General features: G+C 35.6%; 2 protein-coding genes across 3 annotated transcripts; both read right to left on the reverse strand.

Moving 5' to 3' along the window:
* Positions 1 to 456: 456 nt before the first annotated feature.
* Positions 457 to 2152, reverse strand: LOC107469167 (ethylene-responsive transcription factor RAP2-4-like). 2 transcript variants are annotated; one of them, XM_016088552.3, is made up of 2 exons: positions 2016 to 2131; positions 457 to 1884 (listed from the first exon to the last, which is right to left on the reverse strand). In XM_016088552.3, exon 2 carries the CDS (start codon positions 1869 to 1871, stop codon positions 930 to 932), a length of 942 nt encoding a protein of 313 aa, XP_015944038.1. In that variant the 5' UTR covers positions 1872 to 1884; positions 2016 to 2131; the 3' UTR covers positions 457 to 929. The 2 variants fall into 2 exon arrangements, with proteins under 2 accessions (XP_015944038.1, XP_015944036.1); XM_016088550.3 differs by having other exon boundaries at positions 457 to 2152.
* Positions 2153 to 8311: 6159 nt separating this feature from the next.
* On the reverse strand, positions 8312 to 8764 carry LOC107469018 (4-O-methyl-glucuronoyl methylesterase 1-like). The gene has a single exon (XM_016088409.1). It carries the CDS (start codon positions 8762 to 8764, stop codon positions 8312 to 8314), a length of 453 nt encoding a protein of 150 aa, XP_015943895.1.
* Positions 8765 to 24348: the final 15584 nt, after the last annotated feature.

Consider the following 24348-nt stretch of genomic DNA (forward strand, 5'->3'; position numbering starts at 1 on the left):
ATTCAAATTTTTTAACTTGACTAATATATCACAAAAATTAAAACTTCAATTATAGTTAGCCAATGTATTTTACAAAAAAAGAAGTAATCTCTATTCATTTAAACTACTTTATTATTATTAATCAGGAGAGTGGTTGACTAAAAAGAATTCATTGTCTCTTAACTAAATGTCAAAAATTTGAACTTCACCTTAATTGACTGAGGATATCTATCTGAATTGGGAAAAATAAATATTATTATTATATTATTAGAGATAGAAAAAATATAAAAAATTATTTTTTAGTTAGTTAACATTAACTAATTTTAGAGTTTAGCTTTATAATTTAGAATTTAAAATTATAAATTTATAATTTAGAATTTAAAATTTAAAATAAACAAAATAATTTTTTAAAAATTAGATAACATTGAAAAAAAAAATTGATTACTTAGCATTACTTTTAGTGATAATTTCCGAAACTTGTATTTATTTAGAGGCACTTTAATCTACATATGGACTACAGAAAAAGTAGCCAAGACACAAGTTGAAGTTCCAATGGCCATGCAGATAACAAAAAAGAAAACAGCAGACCAAGACACTAAAATTTGGCAAAATTACTGCAATGGTATAAAAAAGTCTCATTGCAGCCTCTGCCACAAGACACTGAAAAAAAAAAAAGAAAAAAAACTAAATTATTACAACGTAGCATATGCATGCAAATGACAGAACCTAACCAACCTAAGTAAAATTAATCCACTTAACCGTAAATATTTGCATGTTCTTTGAGCAAGTTTAATATATGTTTCAAAAATAATTACAATAACTCACTCATATAATCTCTTTATATAATTATTAATAGTTATGAGTGGTTTGTAAATATTTTTGTGACACAAATTAAATATGCTCTAAAAATATACAAATATTTTAGAATAAAATTGTGTATTATTGAAGACTCATATAGACTCCCAATCAATCTCCACTGAAGGATACTTCTTCAAATCCAACCCAAGGTTATCAATTTCATCTGGATCCGAGAAATCCAAGAAAGTGATATCGGATTCCGGCGAAGACACACCGCCCGCAGCGGATGATTCATCAGACAACAAAGGAGGAGACAACTTTGGCTTCTTCTCCAACTTATAATCCTCAAACTCAGCACAACCAAATCCAACGTCGGATTCAGTTGCATTTTCCTCTATCTTAGGCTTTGTATCCACTACAACCTTCTCTGTTTTCTCCAAGCCTTCACAAATGGCTTGGAGTTTCGCGTCCACCGAAGAGGGTAATGGCTTGATTTCCCCGAATTCACCGTACACGCGTGCCCCGTGGTGGCGAAGGTGAGGGAAATTAAGCCGTGCAAGTTCTCCTCTTAACTTAAAAGCAGCGTTGTCATAAGCCAACGCTGCTTCTTCAGCCGTTTCGAATGTTCCAAGCCAAAGACGGGTTCGGTTCTTTGGTAGCCTTATCTCTGCCACCCATTTTCCCCAATGCCTTTGCCTCACCCCTCGGTAGAGCTTTGTAGGCTTCGCGGCCGCAGAGGAATTCGTCACGCCGGCATGCTTCATGGGGGCAGGTTTTGGCCCTAGAAACAAAGCATGTTGATTCTTTTCTTGTTGTTGTGCAACATGGATTTGTGATTGGATTTGGAGAATTTGAGATGGCGTGAGTTGGTTGAGTCTTATGGAGGAACTTTGGGTGGTAGAATTTAACGGTGAAGGGTTGTAATTAGAAGTGAAGGAATTGTAATAAGAAGGGTATAGTGATGATGATGATGATGCAGGGGAAGAAGGTGAGAGAGAAAAAGAGGGTAAGGAATTATTATCGTTACTATTGCTATTATTAGAATTAGATGAAAAATAATCACTTGTCATAATAAAAGGCTCAAGTGCTTTCATCAACTCTTCATCACTACAAGAGTATGATAAGTAATCTTGTGTCATCATGCTATTGTATATATCTATAGCTGCTGCCATAAGATTCTAATAATACACAAGAAAAATTAAAAGAACTATAGGTATTTCAAAAAAGTGAAGACGAACCTGTCTCAATTCCAAAACCAGAGAACAAGAGGTTCTTTAAAGAAGCTATGACGAATGATGAAGATTGGACAAAAGGGAAGCAAATAGAGAAAATATTTGTGATCTAACTTAGTTTTATTTGTGGGGGTGGTGACTATAATGCAACTCTTGAATTTTAATTGGGGGAACCCTTTTTCATGGGGTTTATATATACACTCATGTAGTGGTGATGGTCCCCACCGGTATGAAGAATGATATTTGTGGTATTAAGTTGATGCCTAATTTTTCCACTAACAATTGGTTTATACACTTTTACTTGTTTTGTAGTATTTATGTTTTAAATTTGAATTAATGTTTCAACTAAACCGTTGGATTCTTTTCGGTGAAAAAATAATGTGTCAAATAAAATAAAAATATAAAACAAAATTTAATTTTAATAATTTTACATATGCAACTAATTATATAATATTAAGTCAGTAAAAATAACTATTTTTTATATTAATTATATAAATAATAATAATAAAAAACAAATATAATTAAATAAATATATAAAATATTTTATATCATTAATACGTTCAAATTAAACTCTTAAAACAACACTTATCTTTAGGTTAATAATCTTTGTCTCAAGGAAGTTGCATCAATTGAATCAAAGAATAATTATTCACTCATTTAGTCACTTTACACGTTTACTTATTTTGGAAATCTAGACTCTCACTTTAGATACGGAAATAATTTATAAAAATATTAATGCATTAACTTAATCAGAAATTTTAAATAATGTCTAAGTGTATAACTTTATTAAAATTATATTGGAAAGAATCATATCCATCTTAAGCAAGTTTATATCAGATTATACATAAATTTGGTTTTGACGAAACGAAAAAGATTAAACAATAAAGAATAAATTATTATTTTTATTATAAAAAAGATTTAAATATGAACAATTCTAAACATAAAATAAATAAATTAACTCTATCTATAAAAAAAGCTAAATTATTAGTTTGACAAAATTACCACTAAATAAAAATATTCAACAAATTATTAATTTTTGAATAATTTTATCGAATTAATCTGATATTTGATGAATGTATCAAATTAATTTAGAAATGATCATTTATAAAATATTCAGAAAATAAAATTGCACACGGGTTTAGGTGTGCAAATGCGCTCTCCAAAATGTTCCTTTGGTTCTTTGCTTGCTCTAATCACGTTCTTTCTTGCTTTGGCTTTTACCTCGTCAACTTCATTCAATGGGGGGAGCTTTATTCGATGAGGGCTGGCCTATGAAGGACTGACACGTATACTATGACCTTCACATGGAGACTAGCACATGTAACCTCCACCTGATAGCTTTGTCCCACACGTGTCGTTAGTTCATTGGGTTAGGCATAGCTGAAGAAACGAATGGTTCTGTGTTGTGTTGCCCTCGAAATGTCAACTTTTGGTATTTAATGCCTTTTCTTGTTTTCTTTTCTCACATCCCATGAATGGATCCATACTCGCATCTCAATTGTTAAATGTTAAAATTTAAAAATCATCGTTCCACATCAACATTTTGTTTTGTTTTGTAAGTGTTTGGATGCATCTAAGTGCTTATTATATAGCTTCTTCTTAGAGAAAGAGATAAATAAGTTATTAATTTTTTGATTAGTAAATATTTAAATTTTTAAAAATTTAAAAATATATTTAAATTTATAACTTTTTTAAAATTTAGATATATTAATTTTTCATATCTACTTGGATTTATTAAATTTAATAAAAAAATTAAACGTAATTTTTATTGTACTAATTTAATTGATACGAATACATACATAATAGAGTTTTAAAATAGAACAAATTAGATACAAAGATTGATGTGTTCATATTTTAAAAAGATTAAAAATTTAAATGTATCTTTAAATCTTCAAAAATTCAAATATCTACAAAAAAAAATCAATTTATCCTTTGCTTTTTTTATTATATACAACATACAATAATAGTAAGTAGTGTAATTTCAGTGATGCTAAAATATCTCAGTTTTTTAATTTTTATTTGATGTACTAAATAACTTTTTTTTTTTCAAATTTTTCAATTAAAATTTTATATAGTCATTTGATTGATATTTGAGAGGATTTCTTGAAAACTAAACCAGAGTGCTCCTTAAGGATACTTACTTTTTGCTTAAAAAAAATATATTACATTTAGTATTATTAAAAGGATTTGGGTAAATCATATAATTAAAATAAATTTTCCACAATATTATAGAGGCCATAACGATTAATGTTGTTATATAATTCATCTTGCTTCAATGATTTTACCAAGAAGATAAACCTAGACTAGTATATATAAATATAAAATACCAATTCAGTATTAGCAATCTAATATGAAAAACATTTAATTAACAACATAGATTTGAATTGAAATATTTTATTCTATATACTTCTTTCAGGAGTTGGTCCAATACATTGTATGGTGAATTTGAAATTTATTCATCACTAAAACATGGTTAGGTTATGGCGTTGTGATATTGGAGAGAGACATGGCATCGTCAATTGCGGCGCCATAAAGAAGACGAATTCCGAGTCCCAATAAAAACGTTTTCTCTGCATAAGAATTCAGAGGACAAGTGACCTTAGATCCTATACTCTTGAGGTTCGTGAAAGTCCCTTTTCGTCTACGGTAGCATTTTAGTTACGATAAACCCGAATCTAAGTAACGTTTTGCTAAATCCTAAAATTAGGAATAAACTCTTTTAAAATAAAAAATTAAAATCAATAAAAAATATAATATTGTAACTATTCTTAAATTAAGATAGTAGTTTGCATATAATCAAAATTATACATTTAATAATAATCAATCTTTTATTTTACTATTTTACAATTTTTTAAATTTTTTACAGGATTTTTAAAATATATTACAAGATTGAATAAAGTAATAAAAGAAAAATTTAAATAACTTATATTTAATGTATATTTTAAAAATATAATAATAAAATTTCTTAAATATTTTATGTATTTTACATTTAAAATATATAAAGTTTTTTAATAATATTTGAAGGTTGTGGTAGGCTTAGAGAAGGGGATTGAATCTATGCCTTCCTTTTAAGTTGCTGTTATTATCCTTTTAAAACAAATTTGCTATTCTGATTCTGTTTGAACTCAGCAGCAGAAATTTATGAGACAATTTATTTTTGTCTCATGATTATCAGAAAACAGAACATAGTAGAGAAAAGAAAAGCTAACACCAGCAAGTATCCTGATTCGGTTGCCTTTGTGTTATGCAACCTACATCCAGTCTCCTCCACAATTATGGAAGAATTTCACTATAGTTAACAGAATTACATACACCAATTTCACACTCAAGTTCTATCCTAACTTGACATTGGCTATGCTAACTCCTAACTATTCACTCTTAGTACTAACCCAACTAAGAAAGGGATACCAATCAGGTACAAGATACAAGACACTTAGCCAACCTAAAGAAATAAGAAAAATAACTCTAGGCTTTTCTCTCAAGTGTATCACTCAGCCTTTTTCCACTCATGGCTTTTACTTGAGTTTTCTCACAATGCCTTTTTCTCACAAGAAATTACAGAAAGATAAACTTGGAAAAGTACATTACAATCAATAAAACATGAAGGAGATTGACTTCATCAGCAGCCTCTTAGCTATGTGCAAAATCATATTTGCAAACCTCAGATACAGTTCTTCAGTGTTGGCCGAATGCTTCTTTGAAAGAGAGCATTATCCAAGTAGAGGAACTTTACAGAACTCAACTCACAAACTCTGGTTTTCTCTCCTTGCCTTCTGAATGAGCAAGAAGTCTTCTTTTATTCTCCTTGCATGTTGCTGGGTTCTTCTTCCAAGGTCAACACCTTGAGCCTTGAGCTTCACCAACTCACAGAATCACTTTTTCTCGTTAAACCTTAGAGTAGAAACTTTTGCTTCTGACTTCTTCATCTTGACCGAAAGCCACAAAGCAGTAACCATAGAAATCTTCTCATGGTCAACTTGATCTTAGCCATTGAAAAACTACTTGGTCCCCAAGTATCACTTGTGACCGTAGATGTGAAGCAGAATAGGGCAGAGAACAATTTTCTCTTGAATGCCATTTTCGGATAGAGCAGAGAGTTGGGAGAAGAGAAGAAGATCTGATGCATGCAAGATGAGATGGATTACCTTTATCCTAAGCTTGATTTGGTTTGTATTTTCTGTTTTAGCTTCTGTGCTTCAAGCTTAAACTTTCTCTCTCTCTTGCTTCTTTGGTTACTAGCTTAGGGAGGAAGCTTTTTCTTTCTCTTTCTTACTTTTTTGAAGCCTTGATGTGACTTGATTAGAGAGGAGAGGAACGTTGCTTTTGGTAAGGCAAGATGGTGGGAAATTGAAAATCAATTTCGGGCTTGGATCGGGTTCTTTTCTTCTTCAGCCCGTTGGTGCCTTGCTTTGCTTCTTTGATGAATTTTGTTTGAGATGAATGACTTGGGCTTGTCTTTATTTTTCATTTACCATTCAGCCCATTAGTATATATCTTTTGTTTGATGTTGGGCTGCTGCAGGAACTTGTTTTTGGCCTGCATCACTTATCAACAATAATCAAAACTAATTGGGTGATTAGTCCACTAATCAAATGTTTGTCATCATCAATTTTATTAATTAATTTCTTAACTAAGCAATAAGCAAAAGAAATGAGTTTGAGTAAAGTTTAGAAACTCCCTTTGAATGATGTCATTTGCTTTTATGTTGCTCCCCCTTTCCTTTTCAAGATTAGCTCCCCCTGGATTTATGCTCTTCTCTTCTTTCCTGTTTACATATGCTTATATGGAACCAAAGTACCAATCAAAAATGTAGTAAAATAGTGATAGTTTTAATGGCCAAAATAGAGCTTTAACACATCAGGGTCAGGGTCAAGATAGCAACATATCATAAAGCAAGTTTCCAACAACAGTTCACAATATTTGCAAACATTTGCAAATCAAGCTTATTAAAATCTGCAGCAGTCAAACAAAGTCCACAAAAAATAGTGATCAAAGGCAACTTTAGTCAGAATAAGTCAGACTGGTATTCCAGCTATTGCTCCTATTACTCCCCCTTTTGTTATCAAGGGTTAATAATAAGCAAGATCCACAAAAACATCACTATAAACCCTGCAAGAAAGATCAGTGCACAGTCCAAATTACTAACTAAACTACCAAAAGTGCAGCAGTATCCAAAGTTTATACAGTCATCCAAGACAACAGAAATAAGGCCAACAGTAGCAAAAGAAAACATAGTTTATGAGACAGAAAATAGAGCAGCATCAATAGTTTTCATGAGACAAATTCTAGACATCAGAACCATCCCCCTCCGAAGCAGCTTCCTCTTCAACATCAGTGGCAATGTCTTCATCATTATTAAGGTTATCAATGAAGGTCATGAGCACAACCACCCTATCTCTTAATTTCTTTAGGAAGTTCTCATGCTTGCTAGCTAGCTTCCTTTGTTCCTTGCTCATGGCAATTAAGTGATTTGATTGGGAAACAAACTCTTGAGCAACATCCTTGACCACATTTAGCATAGCAGATTTCTTCCCAGTGGAAATGGATGTACCCTCAGTTGAAGGAGGAGGAGATTCATCTGGATGTACTCTTCATCATCATCATCATCTAGAACCACTCTCTCAGATCGAGTTGGTCCTTTTTGCTGTTTCACTGAACCACCCCCTTTTAGGTATGAATGTTTATTTTCATAAGCCTCATTTGAGAGGTCAACACCAAAAGTCTCAAATATGCAAGTCAAAAACATGCCATAAGGTAGTGCTTTATCTTTCACACTTCTAACAGAATCAAACATGTCTCTAGCCATCAAATAGGCAAAAGATATTTCTGTTTTAGTGATTAGGGCATACAAAATGTGGTTGACAATGCGGTGCAACTGAGCGCGTTCATATCCGAGGGCTTTGTGAGTGGGTGTGATGCTATCAATTAAGGAAACATGTTCACAAATTGAGCCAGAGCATCATGGTAAGAGATACCAACACCTTCATCCCACTTCACAGATGTATAAGCACACGGCCCAACATCAGTGTACTTCAAGGATTCATTGATAGTTTCATTATTCAAGATAATGTCTCTACCCTTAACATAAGAATGCACACTTCTTTCATGATAAGTCATGTTTGCATAAAATTCTTTGACTAACTGAGGATATACAGGTTTTTTGATTTTGAAAAGGTGATTCCAGTCTAAAAATTCCAAATTTTCAACAAAAGGAAAACCTTTCTTTTTCAAATCTGGTAAATCAGCAAGAAAAGAGGGACATAAAGTACGATACTGAATAACTCCCTCATAAAAATCATGATTCATGGCAGATTTGAAACGATGGGGTTATAATCTGAGTGAGATGTCATGAAGTGTGATTTGTGAGCAAAAGGATCAATGTCTGGTTCTCTAACAGATTTGAGAGGGCAATGAGGGTTACCTCTTTGTGAACGCACAGGAACAGACCTTGGCTTAGATTTTGTTGTCTCAAGAACAGGTTCTTCAATGGCAGGACGCTTACCCTTGGACGAACTAGGTTTTGAGGAACTTGGTTTGGATGGCGTTGCCTTAGGTGGTGGTGTCGGTTTGGTAGGAGCAGGGTACCTTGGAGTGGTCTTGGTTCGCACCATGGGAACTGTGCGAGGAGGAGAGGTAGGAGGAGAAGGTGAAGGAGTAAAAGTGGTGTCTTGAGAACGAGTTGATGGTCTTGGATATCCTGGAAGTTTATGGATTTTCTCACGCGGTGCTCTTTTAGCAATGACTTTCTTCCCCATTTTGGTTAAATTAAAGCTTTTGATGGAAGAGAGATAGTGGAGTGAGAGGGAAGAAACCGAAGGGTTTGAGGAGAAGTTATGGAGGAAAGAGAGGGAGTGTTGGTAACCGTACCCAAAAGTGGTTTTCCAAAACCATGCAACTGCATCACTTTTGAAATGACGTGAAAAGACCTGACCTCATAAATTTAAGATTTGATTTGATTTGAAAATAAAACAGGAAATGAATCTTAAATTTTGAAAAACAAAAAATAAACCTAAAAATCTTTTTGGATTATAAACATTAAATGAAAAAATATTAAAAATAAACACATAGCCCATCAACAAAAAAATGTAATATTCATATATGGGCCCATAGATAGTTGGATTTAAGAAAACACAATGGACCACTCTAGATCTGATTTTGAGGTTAGCCCAGATTATCTTTCATTTGAAACAAGCTTAGAACACGCTGGCTTGATAGAGACGTTCATCACCTGCCCAGAATTGTCTCATACCTGTTTATGAGACAAAAATCTCCAACAAATACATCATCAGTTTTTAAATAAAGAATCATAACTCAAAATTCCTAGACAAGTCCTAAGCATACAAAATCTATCCTCAGCTAATGGTTTTGTAAAAATATCTGCTAATTGCTCCTCAGATTTAACAAATTGAATACTAATATCCTCCTTTTGGACATGTTCTCTTATTGAGTGAAATTTCACTTCAATATGCTTCGTCCTTGAGTGCAAAACTAGATTTTTAGAAATATTAATGGCACTCATATTATTACACATCAAGGGAATATTTTCAGCCTTTAATTTGTAATCAGCAAGCTGTGTTTTTAACCATAAAAGCTGAGAACAACAAGAAGCAGCAGCTATATACTCAGCCTCTGTAGTGGATAAGGCTACTGTTGGTTGCTTCTTACTTGACCAAACATTTAAGGACTCTCCAAGGAAGCAACATAAACTAGAAGTGCTCCTTCTATCAACTCTATCACCAGCAAAATCTGCATCACAATAACCAACTGTAGAAAAATCATCAATTTTAGGATACCATAGACCAAAGTTGGATGTGCCATGAACATATCTAATGATCCTTTTAACTGCTGAAAGATGTGTCTCTTTAGGTTTGGATTGGAACCTAGAACATAATCCAACACTTTGCACAATATCGGGTCTAGAGGAAGTTAAGTACATAAGAGAGCCAATCATTCCTCTATACCTAATCTCATCAACATCTTTCTCAGCTTCTCCTTTATCTAATTTAGAACTAGGATGCATGGGTGTTCCCATGGGTTTGGCATTTTTCATACCAAATTTCTTAACTAATTCCTTGGCATACTTTTCTTGATGAATGAAAATACCTTTTTCAGTTTGTTTAATTTGTATCCCAAGGAAAAAATTTAGTTCACCCATCATACTCATGTCAAATTCACTTGTCATGAGTTTTCCAAATTCAGAACAAAGGGATTCATTTGCTGATCCAAAAATAATGTCATCAACATATATTTGGACTAGAATAAAAGAATCATTAGAGTTCTTGATGAATAGAGTTGTGTCAGTGGTACCTCTTTGAAAACTATTTTTTAAAAGAAAAGAGCTAAGTCTCTCATACCAAGCTCTAGGAGCTTGTCTTAAACCATAGAGAGCTTTAGACAATTTAAAAACATGATTAGAATGCTCTTTGTTTTCAAAACCAGGGGGCTGCTCCACATATACCTCTCTATCTATCACACCATTCAAGAATGCACATTTCACATCCATTTGATATAATTTAAAACCACAAAATGCAGCATAAGCTAAGAGAAGTCTTATGGCTTCCATTCGAGCAACAGGAGCAAAGGATTCATCAAAGTCTATTCCTTCTTCTTGGTCATATCCTTGAGTTACTAGCCTTGCCTTGTTTCTTGCAATGCTACCATCTTCTCTCAACTTGTTCCGAAATATCCACTTGGTGCCGGTCACTTTCTTTTCACTTGGCCTTAGAACCAAAGTCCATACTTGGTTCTTTTCAAACTCAAGAAGCTCATCTTCCATAGCTTTAACCCAAGAAGGGTCACTAAGTGCTTCCTTGACGTTTTGAGGCTCTATTTGTGATAAAAGGGCAATAGAAGCTCATCCTCCATAGATTTAACCCAAGAAGGGTCACTAAGTGCTTCCTTCATATTTTGAGGCTCTATTTATGAAAGAAGGGAAATGTTTGTTCCTTCATTTGCCTTCCTAGTGGAAGACCTTGTTTGCACTCCATGAGAGACGTCCCCAATGACAAATTCCTCAGGATAATTCTTCAAGAATCTCCATTCACGAGATTTGGTGGACTTGGAGGCAGATTCAGTCACCAAGGGATTTCGTGTGCTGCTGGCCGCAGGATTTCCTTCAGATTCATGAGACAAAATGGAATTGTCTCTTGAATTTTCAGCATTTGCAGTTTCTGGTTTAGTTTGTCCAGAATTTTCTTTTCCACAGTTTCTGGTTCATTTTGACCAGAATGTCCTATCTCTTGATTTTGCACGGTTTCAACTTCCTTTTGAGCTTGATTTCCTACTCACAATCTTCCAAAATGCTTTGTACCAAGTTAGTATCACAAAATTTAACATGTATGGACTCTTCAATAATTCTAACATCTTGATGATAAACCCTGTATGCTTTACTAGTTGTGGAATATCCTACAAACAAACACTCATAAGCCTTTGGATCAAATTTACCCAAATTTTCTTTGTTATTTAAAACAAAACATTTACATCCAAAGATGTGCAAGTAATCTAAGTTTGGTGGGTAGCCTTTCCAAAGTTCATAAGGGGTTTTCTTCAAAAATTTCCTTATGATTGTTCTATTTAAAATGTGGCAAGCCGTATTGACCGCTTCAGCCCAAAGGAATTTTGGAACATTACTCTCATAAAGCATAGCTCTTGTCATCTCTTGTATGCTTCTATTTCTTCTTTCCGCAACACCATTTTGTTGTGGTGTTCTTGGACAAGAGAAGTTGTGAGATATTCCAAATTCCTCACAAAAGGATTCAAACAAATTATTTTCAAATTCAGTTCCATGATCGCTTCTTATAGAAGATATTTTAAAATCCTTTTCATTTTGAAGTTTCTTGCAAAAAGGTTCAAAGGCTGAAAAAGCTTCATTTTTGTGTGCAATAAATAAAACCCAACCAAACCTAGTATAGTCATCCACAATTACTAAACCATAATGTTTACCACCTAGGCTTTGAGTTCTTGTTGGACCAAATAAATCAATGTGTAGCAACTCAAGTGGTCTTTTAGTAGAGATGTCTTCCTTTGGTTTAAAAGAACTTTTTGTTTGTTTTTCCATTTGGCAAGCATCACAAGTGATGTCTTTGTCAAACTTTATCAAAGGGAGACCTCTTACTAATTCTTTCTTTACAAGTTTGTTTATTTGAAACATACTTGCATGGCCTAATCTCTTGTGCCATAACCACTTTTTAGATTCTTTTGAGTGAAGACAAGCTACATTTTGATCTTTTAGTTCATCAAGAGTAAGTCCATACATATTATTGAAACGCTTGGCAACAAACATCACTTCATTTGTCTTTTCATTGACAACACAGCATTCAAGCCTTTTTAAAACAACTAAATATCCTAAATCACACAGCTGACTTATACTCAAAAGATTGTGCTTTAAACCACATACCAAAAGCACATCATCAATGAAAGTAGATTGCTCATTACCTACTTTTCCAACAGCAATGATTTTACCTTTACTATCATCTCCAAAGGTCACAAAACCTCCATCATACTTATTTAGTTTGATGAAATAGGTTGACCTTCCAGTCATGTGCCTTGAACATCCACTATCCATGTACCACATGTCCTTTTTGTTCTTGGATGCTAGGCAAATCTGCATGATGAGTTTCAAGTAGCCTTAGGTATCCAAATTAATTTGGATCCTTTGAAGTTAATCCATCTTGGTTGCCCAAGTGCATTGAAATCACAAACAATATTGTAAACTTTGTTTCCAACAACTCTTTTCTCAATGAAGCATTGTGCATATGAGTGACCAAATTTCTCGCAATTAACACAATGATTTTCTGATGTGTGCCGCTGAAATTGAGGTGAGTTATATTGCTTGAAATGATTAAATGGTTGGAATTTTCTGGTTTTTGGAGGAGATGCATTTCTTTTGACAAACTGATTTTTGTTATAATTATTCCTCTTTGCAAAAATGTTTTCACCCGAATTTTTTTGCATATTTTTACCTTTCGAAAATGAGGTTTTGTTGTAAAATATTGGTTTCTTGAAAGTATCCTCATTTTTTGAAATGTAACCCAAACCTGGCCAGTTTGGACTCGGACCAGTTTTTGGTGAAGGCTCAGTTTTACTGTGTTTGCTTCATCAAATTTTTCTTCACAAGTTGAAACATATCCGATACCTGATTTGCTTGGTATGGATTTGGTATTTGATGAAGAAGCCACAAATTTTATAGAGAAAGTATTAGAAACTGCATCTTCCTTGGCTATGTAGCCTAAACCAGATTTTTCAAATAATGGTCCTTGACTTGCAAGTAATTTGTCCAAGTTTTTGGAACCTTGAGCAAATTTTGCTAAGTCACCATTCAGCCTTTTAATATTATCATTTAATCTTTCATTTTCAGCAATTAACTCATGAGAAGGATCCACAATGTGCTTTCCTTTTAATTTTTCAAGTTTAGATTTTAGAAATCTGTTTTCTTCAATGATATCCAATGCACATTCAGTTTCCTTCACTTTTTCTTTTAAGAAATTATTTTCAGCTCTTAACACATCTCTTTCAGATCTGCATTCATTATATTTATCAAGTAGTTTTGATGTGTTTAAAGTGAGATCTTCAATAATAGCATGCAAGTCCTCAATGGTCAAATCATAATAGTTTACCTCATCAAGATTGTTGTTTCCAGCCATGAAGCAGTCTTTGTCATCTCCTTCAGATTCTTCTTCTTCATTTGAGTCATTCTCAAGATCCTCCCAAGCTGTCATGAGTACTCTCTTTCTTTCCTTCTTTCCTTTGTCCTCCTTTTTGAGCTTTGGACAGTTTGACTTGAAGTGTCCAGCCTCCTTGCAATGATGACACGTCACCTTGCTCAAGTCTATCTTGTGCTCCTTTGAACTTGAACCCTTGGATTTGCCCTTGCTCTTCATCATCCTTCTAAATCTCCTAGCAAAAAACAAAATCTCGTCATCTGAAATACCATCACTAGACTCACTCTCTTTTGGTTCTATTTGTGACTTAAGGGATATTCCCTTTTTCTTTGAGTCTGTGTTTGTGTGTGTGGCTTCATAGGCAAGGAGTTTTTCTCTCAGCTCATCATAGGTTATGGGACTTATGTTGTTACTCTCGGTTAGGATAGTGGCAGTGTTTTCCCACTCTTTTGTGAGGCTTCTAAGGAGTGTTCTCACCAAGGTTTGTTCTACATAGTTTGTACTCATAGCATCAAGGTTGTTGATTATGATTGAGAATCTCTCAAATGTTTCATCAATGCTTTCTCTATCCTTCATGCTAAACATCTCTTACTCTTTTCGCAGCATATCAATCCTCGTTTCTTTTACTTGTTTGGTGCCTTCGTGTGTAACCTAGAGTTTTTCCTAGATTTCTTTGGTTGTCTTGCATCTAGACACTTTCTGGTACTCTTCAAAGCTGATAGCACAGTGAAGAAGGTTGATTGCTTTAGCATTCAGCTCTATCTTCTTCTTATAATCTTCATTCCATTCAGCTTCTTCTTTTGGAGTAACCACTCCATCAGCAATTGTTTTTGTTAGGATCTTTGGACCGCTTACAACGATCTTCCATATGTTGTAGTCAATGGATTGGATGAAGATTCTTATCCTTTCTTTCCAGTAGGAGTAGTTCTTCCCGTTGAAGAAAGGTGGCCGGTTGTTTGACTGGCCTTCAGCGAGGGTGTAAGCAACTGTGGTTGTGCCCAAGTTGTTTGCCATTGGATCTTTGCTCCAAGCGGTTAAGCTTGATTCTTGAGACCTCAGCTCTGATACCAATTGAAGGTTGTGGTAGGCTTAAAGAAGGGGGGTTGAATCTATGTCTTCCTTTTAAGTTGCTGTTATTACCCTTTTAAAAAAAATTTGCTATTCTGATTCTGTTTGAACTCAGCAGCAGAAATTTATGAGACAATTTATTTTTGTCTCATGATTATCAGAAAATTTATGAGACAATTTATTTTTGTCTTATGAATATCAGAAAACAGAACTCAGCAGAGAAGAGAAAAGCGAACACCAGCATGTATCCTGGTTCAGTTGCCTTGTGTTATGCAACCTACATCCAGTCTCCTCCACAATTATGGAAGAATTTCACTATAGTTAACAGAATTACATACACCAATTTCACACTCAAGTTCTATCCTAACTTGACATTGGCTATGCTAACTCCTAACTATTCACTCTTAGTGCTAACCCAACTAAGAAAGAGATACCAAACAGGTACAAGATACAAGACACTTAGCCAACCTAAAGAAATCAGAAAAATAACTCTAGACTTTTCTCTCAAGTGTATCACTCAGCCTTTTTCCACTCATGGCTTTTACTTGAGCTTTCTCACAATGCCTTTTCTCACAAGAAATTACAGAAAGATAAACATAGAAAAGTACATCACAATCTGTAAAACATAAAGGAGATTGACTTCATCAACAACTTTTTTGCTATGTGCAAAACCAGATTTGCAAACCTCAGATACAGTTCTTCAGTGTTGGCCGAATGCTTCTTTGAAAGAGAGCATTATCCAAGTAGAGGAACTTTACAGAACTCAACTCACAAACTCTGGTTTTCTCTCCTTGCCTTCTGAATGAGCAAGAAGTCTTCTTTTATTCTCCTTGCATGTTACTGGGTTCTTCTTCCAAGGTCAACACCTTGAACCTTGAGCTTCACCAACTCACAGAATCACTTTTTCTCGTTAAACCTTAGAGTAGAAACTTTTGCTTCTGACTTCTTCATCTTGACCGAAAGCCACAAAGCAATAAGCATAGAATTCTTCTCATGGTCAACTTGATCTTAGCCATTGAAAAACTACTTGGTCCCCAAGTATCACTTGTGACCGTAGATGTGAAGCAGAATAGGACAGAGAACAATTTTCCCTTGAATGCCATTTTCGGATAGAGCAGAGAGTTGGGAGAAGAGAAGAAGATCTGATGCATGCAAGATGAGATGGATTACCTTTATCCTAAGCTTGATTTGGTTTGTATTTTCTGTTTTAGCTTTTGTGCTTCAAGCTTAAACTTTCTCTCTCTCTCTTGCTTCTTTGGTTACTAGCTTAGGGAGGAAGCTTTTTCTCTTTCTCTTTCTTACTTTTCTGAAGCCTTGATGTGACTTGATTAGAGAGGAGAGGAACGTTGCTTCTGGTAAGGCAAGATGGTGGGAAATTGAAAATCAATTTCGGGCTTGGATCGGGTTCTTCTCTTCTTCAGCCCGTTGGTGCCTTGCTTTGCTTCTTTGATGAATTTTGTTTGAGATGAATGACTTGGGCTTGTCTTTATTTTTCACTTACCATTCAGCCCATTAGTATATATCTTTTGTTTGATGTTGGGCTACTGCAGGAACTTGTTTTTGGCCTGCATCACTTATCAACAATAATCAAAACTAATTGGGTGATTAGTCCACTAATCAAATGTTTGTCATCATCAATTTTATTAATTAATTTCTTAACTCAACAATCTCCTCCTTGATGACAAACATAATTAAGCAATGATCAAAGGAATTAAGATTTTGGTAAAGTTTAGAAAACTTCCCTTTGATGTTTCTTGCTTTAGTGTTGCTCCCCCTTTCCTTTTCAAGATTAGCTCCCCCTGGATTTATGCTCTTCTCTTCTTTCCTGTTTACATATGCTTATATGAAACCAAAGTACCAATCAAAAATGTAGTAAAATAGTGATAGTTTTAATGGCCAAAATAGAGCTTTAACACATCAGGGTCAGGGTCAAGATAGCAACATATCATAAAGCAAGTTTCCAACAACAGTTCACAATATTTGCAAACATTTGCAAATCAAGCTTATTAAAATCTGCAGCAGTCAAACAAAGTCCACAAAAAACAGTGATCAAAGGCAACTTTAGTCAGAATAAGTCAGACTGGTATTCCAGCTATTACTCCTATTACTCCCCCTTTTGTCATCAAGGGTTGATAATAAGCAAGATCCACAAAAACATCACTATAAACCCTGCAAGAAAGATCAGTGCACAGTCCAAATTACTAACTAAACATCACTATAAACCCTACTGTTTTGTTATGGCACTGTTGTTGTTATTGTAACACCCTAACTACCAAAGCTCACGCTTCCGGCTGCGCAACTCTGATAGCTTGGACATTACGACGACACTTATACTATTTAATACTAAAATATGAGCCTGTTTAAAACTTTAAACTGCAATACCGCTTCCAAAAATACTTTTGCTATACAACGTACATCCATACATACCATACAACTTACATAAACTCATAAAGAGTACATCCATATATATATACATACATATACATAAATAATATTACAAACATTACCCAATACAATCCCTATCCCTCTTACAAAATATATCAAGATAAAGGCGAGGGTACAATAAATAATAAGCTAAAGCAATACAGAGCATTTCAACAACAACTAAATAAACTCTTCGTAACTTCTGCGCCCATATCCTGAAAGGGGAAAAATATAGGGGGGGTGAGAACATCATCCTCGAAAGTGTTCTCAGTAGGGGGTTTTTGGGAATTACTGTAATAGGATACGTGAAGATAAACCATACCAGTGATTAATAACCATCTTATGCCTCTTTTTAAAGATAACGGTTTACAATAAAAGAGATCTCTGAAATCCTTTTCCGAAAGAGGAACCATTCAATTCTCAAAAACTCAAAAGTCTTTCAAAACGGTTTATCTATGCCGAAGCAGAATAGCCTTTCATATTTTATTCCAAACTAGAAACACAAAACCGAAATCAACCATCGGTTCATCTCATTCCATCCACGGCCCTAGGACCAAACAATCTAACCATCAACCAATCACCACAGTCCAACAGAGTCTCAGTAGCAATCACAAATAGGAAGATGCAAGCACAAACAAACAGTTATTGCAAGTAGAATAATTAGCAGTTAATCACATAGGCAAACCAAGTACAGTATGCACACCCAAACAATGTCACATAGATGCATATGATGCATGCCTGTCCCTAGTGGCTGATGATATCATCTGTCGGTTATAGAGCCAACCCGACATGTCCTGGTAGCTAACCATTGGACTGTCCCTCTGTCGCGCATCCCCAACTCGAGTTATACTCATCATAAACGTAATCATAATCATGGACTAATCCATATCCATCACCTTCACTGGTGAATATTTACGGGGGCGAGCTCATTCGGGACTTTCACAGTGCCCGGCCACACTTACGACATAGGGTTAGCAGAGTCTCGAGCCTCTACCTGGAGCACGTGGTGGCTAGCCACTGCTTTTTTCCAGGGATCTCATGCCTCTGATAGTGGAAGTGCAAATCACAATTATCAATAATTCAGTATATACATGCATTCATTCTCATCCATGGATCAACATCCATCTCAGCCATCCGGCTCACGATTCAGTCCAGTACCAGCCAATATTCATAATCATACACAGCCATTCCGGCTCACGGTTCAATCCAGAACCAGCCAATATTCATGGCATACACAGCCATTCCGACTCACAGTTCAATTCAGAACCAGCCAATATTCATAATCATACACAGCCATTCCAGCTCACAACAAAATAGCACTTCCACATTCAACATCATAAATTCGTAAAATCGGCATTTAAGCCATAAATCACTTTTTCTTAAATCGTTTCACTTTGAAATCAAGTTTCAACTCTTTTCAACCTTGGCTTTAAAGATCTCATTTCTCAAATCATCTCCGGCTCATAAGCCACTTTTACTCAAAGTAAATTCCCCTTTTAAAAACAATGCCACTCTTGGCATCCTCTTTCTAAAACTTCCAAAACCATGGCAAGTTAAGGATTTATTTCAAAGTATTCAAAATCACCCATCCAACAATGGGATTTTATAACAAAAGTTTCTCGGCAGAGTCCCAAGTCTTTAGGGAAGGTCAACCTATAATAGATTCTCGGTTCAAGTAGATAAAATTGAATTTACTATAAAACCAGCCATACAAAATCACAAGTTCCAACCCGGCCCAAGAATCAACTCATTTGAAACGGAACCGGTTCATTTAAATCAAACCACTTTCAGGTTTCTTTTTGGAACCCATCTTTCTAACTCTTCCAAATTGCCTCAAACTTGATTACTCAATCAAAAGTCTAGATTCTTTTAAAATCACTAAAAACCCCTTTTTATATTGAAATCAATATTAGAGCATCATTCTTTCCTTCAGTGATTTAAACGGTAAAAATAGTTCATTTCTAAATGAGTCGAACTCAACGCATAAAGTTCATTAAATAAATTGAGCTTGAAAACATAATTTTTCTTTTAATAAATCAAATAATATAATTTCTCAAATCCAACCTCTTTTAAATAACTTTTCAAACAAGACTAGGATTTTGTAGAAATTTCGGCAGCACCTCCCCTAAAACTTGGACTTTTGCCACCCGGTTCGGGTCCCAACTAAACCGTTTCTATTCCTTTTCAATAGTTCAAAACCAGAAATCAATTCAAAAGCAAGCTAAATCCAACAGTCGCCTCAGTGGCATATCTCAATGAAACCATTTCAGAAATCAATCCAATATCAACCGATTTAACTCATTTCTAAAACTTTAAAGAAACGGCTCAATTAACAAATCATTTGTCCAAATTCAAGTCAATTAAAGTAAACCAGGCTTAATTCAAAGGTGCATTCGACTATTCAAATCACCAAAACAATTAACTCAAATCAAATCAATCCTCAGCGGATTAAACTCAGATTTCAAATCTTTAAAGATCCAACTTCAAAACATTACATTTCACAAATCCGCACAACAATTCAACCAAACCAACATCCATAATCATTCGAGTCAATCAAATAATACATAAGGCAGATACAATCACCAAATACACAATATCTCACATCAGTATCCATATGTAATAATTCCAATACATAAAACATAGTTTTTGGAAAGCGCTCCTACCTCAAAACGCAATTCCATAGCCCAAAAGTCTCACAGAGTCCTCTCCGCCTCAACCCAAAACCAACTACAGCCAGCAACTTGGCTCCACTTGTGTTCTCAACAATCTCACCAACTCTAATCGAAACATATAACAATCAGGACTCGACCCCATGTTACTAAAACTCATATTCATTAACCAAGCACAACAAAGTACTAACGCGAGGCTTTCGAAATAGAGATACTCACTAAATTAACGAAACGAAACAGCCGCAACTCTAAATCGACTCGACAGCAGCTCCGTTAATAAATTCTGAATAACAGCGGTGGCCCGAATTTTTGATAATAGCAGCTGTACAACCACGCAGTGTCAATACTCTTTCCGAAATCCAAAAAGGACAGAAACCGCAAATTAAAACCCTTACCGGCATACTTTTTCGGTGATGGCAGAAGTAGTCAGAAGCTCCGGCGGTGGTCCCTAAAGTCACATAACCACTCCTGGCGGTCGAAATCACAGAGATGCAGCTCCCTTCTCTGGCAGCAACACTTGCGGTAGCCTGAACCCCTTTTGCCAACGGCGGTTTGGGCTTACCATCATTAGCAGCAGCGAGCTCGGATGGTGGCAGCGGCGTTCGGGTCAGATTCCAGAACCCAGAAATGGGAGCAGATTTGACGGTGGAAGGAGGCACGAACGACGGCGACGCTCAAGAGCTCTGGCGAGGACGCGTTCTGCCTTATCACTCCTCTTCCTCTCACGTGCAGTGGAAGCATCTTCGGCCGGGGTTTGGTGGTGGCGACACCCTCTGTCGCGGTGACACGCGTCGACAATGGCAGCTCGGCAGCGATGGGAAGGATCGGCGAGTCCCTCTCCGTGCGACGCCGACTCCACGCTTTCTCTATCTCTCTCGGTCTCACGCTCTCCTCTGGTGATGTGCGGAAAACGATCCGACACAAAACTCATCGGCAAGTATACCGGGTCGCATCAAGTAATAAAACTCATGGGAGTGAGGTCGATCCCACAAGGATTGAAGGATTGAGCAACTTTAGTTTAGTGGTTGAATTAGTCAAGCACCCAAGTGTTGATTGTGTGAATTTGTGTTCACAGAATTTAAATTGCATAGAATGTAAAGGGGAGTGGGTGATTTGCAGGAAATTAAAGGGAATAAAAAGAAAAAGAGCTGAATCTTAAATGCAAGTAATGTAAATTGCAGAAACTTAAAGTGCAAGAAATGTAAATGGCTTGAATTATAAAGGGAATCGGGAAGTGGATTTGCAGAAATTAGACAAGGAAAAGTAAATTGCAATAAACAGAAGAGTAGAAGAGAAATTAAAATGAAAACTCCAGATCTCAGGACCCAAGAGACTAGATAACCAAGTCTAGATCTCATTCCTAGATCAAAATTTAGAATTCAATTGCAAGAAATGTAAATATCAAGCAGTGTAATAAAGGGATTCAAATATCAATTTCTCAATTGTGCAGTAGCTCAAAATAAAGAGAGATCTCAAAGTGAGATTGAGACAGAATTTCCTCAATTCTCAACACCCAAGACTCAAATAAAGCTTTGCAGGAAAGTAAACAAGAAAACCCAGAGGAAGAGAATTCAATTCTCCTCCCAGAAACTCTCTAAAATGCCAAGTAAGCTCTCAAAAACTCCTCAGCAAAAATCACAATTCAAAAAGCTCCCTTAAAAACTTAAATTCTAATCTATTTATACACTCTCTTCTACTGATCTTCAAGCCTTGAATTGGGCCTTGGCCTTGATGGAATTGGGTTGATAGTAACCTCCGTTGATTGCTCTAGGTGTTGGGAAGAAATCCACTTGTGAACCGGGCCATGCAACTTTCACGTTTGAGCCAACGTTTGAGGAAAACGTTGACTCAAACGTTGCCATGTGTGAACTTATGCAGCAGCCCATTCTTGCTATCATCCACGTTTGGCTCAACGTTTGAGGTCAAACGTGAGCTCAAACATGGATCCTCCCAAGCTCCTTTTTGGCCAACGTTTGGCCCAACGTTTGAGGCAAACGTTGGCGCAAACGTGGCTCATCTCAACCATCAATCAGGGGTGCTTTGCCATGCTCTTCCTTGCCAAATTGTAGCCAACGTTTGACCTCACGTTTGAGGCAAACGTTGGCTCAAACGTTGCCGTGCCCAGAGCTCCAATTTCCTTCAATTTGGTGCCAATGTTTGACCTCACGTTTGAGGCAAACGTTGGCGCAAACATTGCCTTCCCCTGCTTCTTTTCTTAGCCAACGTTTGCCTCAACGTTTGAGGCAAATGTTGGCGCAAACGTTGAGGCCTCCCAGGGTGTTGATTTCAGCCAACGTTTGACCTCACGTTTGAGGCAAACGTTGGCTCAAACGTTGGCTTCTCCTAGGGGCTTCTTCATCTTCTTGCAACCTCCTTCCAAGCTTTGTTTCACCTATCATCAATCAATCAAAAACATTAAAGCTATGCTTCAAATCATGAGATTGTTTCTCTTCCATAATATATGACAATTATAGCTCAAAATCTCATGATAATGCATCATTTTATACATGATTGATTGAGTCAAAGATAACATGAATTTCAATCCAATTGGCTTACTTATGGCTTAAGAAAGTGCATAAAACTAAATGAAAACAAAGAAAAAGACTAGTAAAACTAGGCTAAGATGACTTGTCATTATCTGGTCACGATGAGAATGAGCAGCAACTGACGGCGAGACGCGGCGGTTGGACAACAGTGCGAAGCTTCAGGGACAGCGACGTGGATGGCATCTCGCAGTGCTGACGGCGACGATGTGACGGTGGCGGTGGAGCCCAGCATGCCGACGCGAATCTCCTTCCTCTCCTCCTCTCTCTATCCGCAACTCAGCCTCTCTCTCTGGTCCGTTTCTCTTGTTTCTTTCTCCTACTATTGTTGCACATTGAATTGGAGAAAGGGGGGAAAATGTGTGTTGCTTGCTGCTGGGTGAGGAAAGCTATGCGTGGGTGTCTGTTTGGGAAGAAGGAATTGCAGCTGCTGATGAAGAAGAAAGGTGGCGACTGCTGGGTATAGGATTAGGGTTTCATTTTTGAAACTTAGGGTTAGGAGCATTTTTGTAATTTTACTTAAAAATAGGTATAATGTAGTAATTAGAAATAAATTCTAATTCAACAATAATAGTGCATAAAATACTATTTACTAATCAATTTCACACTTTATTTTCAATAAAATGTCCAAATCCAAAATTCAGAAATAATATAATTAATTTATCTATTTTCCAAAATAGCAATATCAATATATTAAAATATTGATTATTTTGTCCATATCATATAAAATCCTTATTATTCCATAACTATCAACTTTATAATTTAAATACAGAAAATAATCCAATAATTATAAAATTGAATAATGATCATAACTTATTTCAAATTCAATAAATCAAAACTTGCCTTAATAATCTTTAATAAAATAATATTTGAAATTAAGGCTATAAATAACCATATGATTTGAGACTTGATCATAATAAGACTTTTCAAAAGTTTTGGGTCTTACAGTTATGCTGCTGTTTTGTAATGGTTGTTTTCTAAATGCTAAAAATAGAAATAAAATCAAATGCTGGTTGTTGCTGAATGAGTAGGGTAGCTACCTGCTGATGCGTGAGCATCTTGTCTATCTTTTCCTAATGAATTTGCATCTATATTTTTGAGTTTAATTTAGAATTAATTATATTTTAGCCACTATGGATGCTATTTTGAGTTTTGTGCAATTTTATTTATTTTAGGTAGCATTCGGAGGGATTTGATGAAGTTTCTGCAGAGAAAAAGAAGAAACCAAAGAGATGACCAGCGAAGACCGACGCGGATGCATGGCTCACGCGACCGCGCGGAATGGAGAAATCGCAATGACGCGATCGCGTGCTTGACGCGAACGCGTGGACTGAAATTTGCACAAATGACGCGAGCGCGTGGATGACGCGAACGCGTCACATGCGCGATCTGCAATAATTCAGAAAACGCTAGTTACGATTTCTGGGCTGTTTTTGACCCAGTTTCCATCCCAGAAAACACATATTAGAAGCTGCAGAATGGACAAATCAAGTGGTCCCCACTCATCAACTGAAGATCTGTTAATTAATTCGAATTTAAATTCAAATCTTATCTTGGAGGAAAATATATTATTTTTAATTTTTGATTTTAAACCTATTAGGATTAGTAATAAATAGAAACTCTGTACATTTAGACAGGGACCATTTTTTACCAATTTGTTACGAGAACCCTTATTTTTCTTCTCTGAACCATGAGCAACTAATCCTTCATTGTTAAGGTTAGGAGCTCTGTCTATTTGTATGGATTTATTCGTTTGATCTTTCTAATTTAATTCATGTCTTGATTTATATTTCAATAATTGTTTTCGCTCTTTACTTTATGAATATGGGTGGAACAGAAGTATGACCCATGTTCTAATTGAGTTCTTGTAAAACTTGGAAAAGCTCTTTACTTGAACAACAGCTTGAAAACATATTATACTGAATTTTTAATTGTTTGTATTTAACGGGATACGTGACATATAATCCCCTTATTT

The sequence above is a fragment of the Arachis duranensis genome, chromosome 10 (genome assembly GCF_000817695.3).
Source record: "Arachis duranensis cultivar V14167 chromosome 10, aradu.V14167.gnm2.J7QH, whole genome shotgun sequence".
Lineage (NCBI taxonomy): Eukaryota > Viridiplantae > Streptophyta > Magnoliopsida > Fabales > Fabaceae > Arachis > Arachis duranensis.